Source organism: Asparagus officinalis, chromosome 2 (genome assembly GCF_001876935.1).
Source record: "Asparagus officinalis chromosome 2, Aspof.V1, whole genome shotgun sequence".
Taxonomy (NCBI): Eukaryota; Viridiplantae; Streptophyta; class Magnoliopsida; order Asparagales; family Asparagaceae; genus Asparagus; species Asparagus officinalis.
The window spans coordinates 35,588,262-35,592,096 of NC_033795.1; the positions used below are offsets into that span (position 1 = coordinate 35,588,262).

Below are 3,835 nucleotides of genomic sequence, written 5' to 3' on the forward strand. Positions count from 1 at the left end.
TACCTCTTCAGCTTCAACTTCAATATCATCCTCACTTTTATCTCCGATACCATCATCGACATTCACTAGTACAAAACAGCTCTGTCTAAACGGTTATTACAACCGTTTGAACAAGTAGAAATAACCCAAATGGGTATAACTGTTTGGGATAATAAACCCAAATGGGTAAATCCGTTTGGGCTATTGAGAAATCCCAAACGGCTGAAGCAAATGGCTTTAACCATTTGGAATATCTCAACCCAAATGGTTAAAACCGTTTGGGAGTTTTTTTTTCCAAAAAATGAAAGCCTTTTTCCTTTCGTTCCCCCCAAAGTTTTCATTCCAGTGCCAGATTTAAGTCATCCCCAAAATTTTGGTCCCAGCGCCAAATTAAAGTGATCCCCAAAATTTTCATCCCAGCTCCAAATTAAAGTCATCCCCAAAATCCCTTACCCCCACCGCACTCTCAAATCCCACCTCGTCTTCGCCTCATCCGACCCCGTCGAAATATGTCCGATACCGCCAGCCAACGCACCTCATCTTCGCCTCATCTACGTTCGCCCAGGGCTCCCTCATCTTCGCCGTGGGCCATCGTACCCCCTCCGCCTCCCTCATCTTCGCCGGCGCTCCTATGCCTCCACCTCCTCCTCCTCCTCCGCCTCCTCCTCCTCCTCTGCCTCCCCTTTTATAGCCCCAGCCCCAGACCTTTACCCAGCTCGTTTCCATCGGTTGTATTCCAAAGGTTTGTCCCTCTTCGGAATGAGATCTGGTGATGATTGATGCTACTACTGTGCTTACTTTTCGTTGTTGTGTATGCTTTATGTTTGGATCTTATTCACGTCTAGGATTCAGATCTAATAATATTGTGTCAATAGCACCAATATAATCAGAACTGATATGTTGCTTTATTACTATTTTCTTTTACAGCAAGAATGAGAAAGTTCAGAGCAATGAACAAGCTTAAGAAAGTAGCCTTGAAGGTGACTGATACTCATCCATTCATTATTATTTATCTTCTATCTGGTATTCTTTTTCCTTATTTATTATAAACTATACGCTTTCAGGTGATTGCAGAGAATCTTTCAGAAGAAGAAATTATTGGTTTAAAAGAGATATTCAAATTTCCCATTGTGTTTACCAAAAGTTTACCAACATAAAAGAGAATCAAAAATTGGAAGTCATTATGCATTCACACTAAATGTAAACTAATAATGTTAATTTGTACTCAAGCATCTTGACTATTGACTTCCAATTTTTGATACTCTTTTGTGTTGGTAAACTTTTGGTAAACACAGTGGGAAATTTTCTAATTGGCATGCTATTCTTTTTCTTTTTTTCTTTTTCTAAAGAGAGGAATGCTCTCTATCTGGTAAGAATTTACTCAACTCCTTGGTGGTTTTATGTTCTTTTTTAACTTTTTATTATTTTGGTGCTTATCATAGTTCTGAAAGATATGGTATCAATACTAACATATAGCATACGTAAAATTTAATGAAGGTCTTAGTTGAAATTACAAAAATATGTAAAACCTTATTTCAGATATCCCTCAACTTGTTGGGGTAACTCTTGCCCTGCTGCGAGAAGATTCAACCTGTCAACAAGTGGACTCCGATTCTGTTATGGATGAAGGTGATATTGATCATGATGAAGTGCTCATGGATGCAGTATCAGATATTCTTCCTGCTTTGGCTAAGGCAATGGGTTCTGATTTTGAGCCTATTTTGGCTAGTTTATTTGATCCCCTAATGAGATTTGCGGTGAGCTATTTTGTTATCTGATACATGTTTTATACTAAAAAAAATTGAAGATGCCATGTAATGAAGTAGCAACTTATTCTTTGCTGCTGTTAATTTCCTTGACCGAACCATTAACTGTAGAGAGTCCCATGTCCTCCTCAAGACCGGACAATGGTGGTTGCTTGTCTGGCTGAAGTTGCTCAGGGGATGGGTGCTCCAATTTCTGGTTATGTGAATGTATGAGTTTATTCTGAAAACCAGTAATTATGAATATGTATTCTATCTTTATTACATGGGCTAATCTCATCTCATGTGTGTATTAATTCATTTTTCAGAAAGTGATGCCTTTGGTACTTAAGGAACTTTCATCATCAGAAGCAACAAATAGGCGAAATGCTGCATTCTGCACTGGTGAGATCTGCAAAAATGGCGAAACAGCAACCCTTAAGTATCCTTCTCATTGAAGTTTTTGTAATTTGTAGGGTTTGAGTTCTTTACTTGTTCTTAATTCCATTTGCTTGCTTTACTAGCCTATTGCACCTGCTTTTCATGCAAATCATCATTACTTGTCAATATGTCTACTTTCATCACATTCAGATATTATGCATAGCTAGGGGAAACCTTATCATTTTAACATGTAAGCTATAGAGATTAACATATTATGTTTTGTGTCCCTTTGAAACTGTATGTACTTTTACAAATTAATGACGCTTAATTTGATGACAAGGTTATTCACTCCTTCGCTCGCTCAGAGATATGAAGATCTTTATTCTGAAACGGGCATCAAAATATTAAAGGTGACTTTAATTTTGACTTTACTGCTTTACAATATTTTTTTGAACCTGTAGTTTGAAGTGTTATGTCATTATTTGTAGGGGGCTCACATTGACAAGCTAGCAGTGGGTTCTGATGGAAGTGTTGATGGAAGAGTTGCCACTATTATCCTCTCTTTTGAAATTATATGATACATCTCTTTTGAAATTATATGATACATCTCTTTTGAAATTACTCAACAGAGAGAGAGATTGAATAATCATCGCATATGTATATGTTTTGTCTCTAATATTATATATTAAGTAATCATTGTGTATGTATAAATAATATTGGACATTTAACACCGCTGGAGACATTTTTACGTATGTATATATTTTTGATTTTATTGTGAGATATTGAGAAATCATTGTGTGAAATGTGTATATTAAGTGTAAGCAGAATAATATTGGATATTTAACACCATTTGAGACATTTTTGTGTATGTATATATTTTCGATTTAATTGTGAAATATTGAGAAATCAGTGTGTGAGATGTATTAAATGTAAGAAAGTAGATAAATAAAACAACTAAATTTTTTAAAAATGTTAAAAATCAACAAACCAAACAATTGAAACCGTTTGGACAGATTTTTGTCCAAACAGTTGAAACGGTTTGGACAAAAATTTGTCCAAATGGTTTCAACCATTTGGACAGTTTTTACATCCCAAACGGTTACAACCGTTTGGATTTTGTGCCAAATGGTTGTAACCGTTTGGGCGACCGTTGGGGAAAAGTCATCCCTAACGGCTTTAGCCCAAATGGGTTTTTTTTCTTGCCCAAACGGTTGTAACCATTTGGGAGGTCATTTTCCCAAACGGTTCCAATAATTTAGGCTATCCTGTTTTGTACTAGTGATTATCATCGACATCATATTCTGTAGGTCGAGAAAAATATCATTCAATATTATTTCTGTGTCATCTATCCGTAAGACACCGGATGTACCAACACGTATATTTGGATCCTCATATTCAGTACAATCTTCCCCATGATATGACCAATATTTATATTTTTCATCAAAACCTAATTTTATTAGGTGGATCCGTATATCATTTCTATTCAGCAGCTTCATATTCCTACACCTACAACAAGGACAATACATAGCACCACTTCCTAAATTTCTCTGATTCATTTTAGCAATGTATGAAGGCGTCACATCCCACCTTGTATCGCGTGTCACAAAATCTATGAAGCCGTAGGATATCTATCCATGATTTGTCAGGAATTATATTCATCTGTAAATTATATATAATTATTAACTATGATTAATCTCACAACTACGAGTACATTTATGTCTCTTTGTGACAAT

The 3,835-nt window shown here is 36.0% G+C and overlaps 1 protein-coding gene and 1 long non-coding RNA gene across 3 annotated transcripts; both read left to right on the forward strand.

The window, feature by feature from the left end:
* On the forward strand, positions 304–1,135 carry LOC109829487. The gene is made up of 3 exons (XR_002244035.1): positions 304–721; positions 907–959; positions 1,044–1,135. It is a non-coding gene; the product is annotated as an uncharacterized LOC109829487 (long non-coding RNA).
* Positions 1,279–2,829, forward strand: LOC109829488 (probable importin subunit beta-4). Of its 2 annotated transcripts, XM_020396591.1 has the most exons (6): positions 1,279–1,348; positions 1,519–1,736; positions 1,857–1,952; positions 2,051–2,163; positions 2,313–2,512; positions 2,591–2,829. In XM_020396591.1, exons 2-5 carry the CDS (start codon positions 1,599–1,601, stop codon positions 2,323–2,325), a joined length of 360 nt encoding a protein of 119 aa, XP_020252180.1. In that variant the 5' UTR covers positions 1,279–1,348; positions 1,519–1,598; the 3' UTR covers positions 2,326–2,512; positions 2,591–2,829. The 2 variants fall into 2 exon arrangements, with proteins under 2 accessions (XP_020252180.1, XP_020252179.1); XM_020396590.1 differs by having other exon boundaries at positions 2,051–2,512.

What these genes read in the sequence shown, in the direction of transcription:
- LOC109829488 (XM_020396590.1), top strand. Translation starts at nt 1,599, where the DNA reads ATGGATGAAGGTGATATTGATCATGATGAAGTGCTCATGGATGCAGTA. An exon ending in ATCCCCTAATGAGATTTGCG is followed by an intron (nt 1,737 to 1,856) that starts GTGAGCTATTTT and finishes CATTAACTGTAG; the next exon opens with AGAGTCCCATGTCCTCCTCA. An exon ending in CAATTTCTGGTTATGTGAAT is followed by an intron (nt 1,953 to 2,050) that starts GTATGAGTTTAT and finishes TTCATTTTTCAG; the next exon opens with AAAGTGATGCCTTTGGTACT.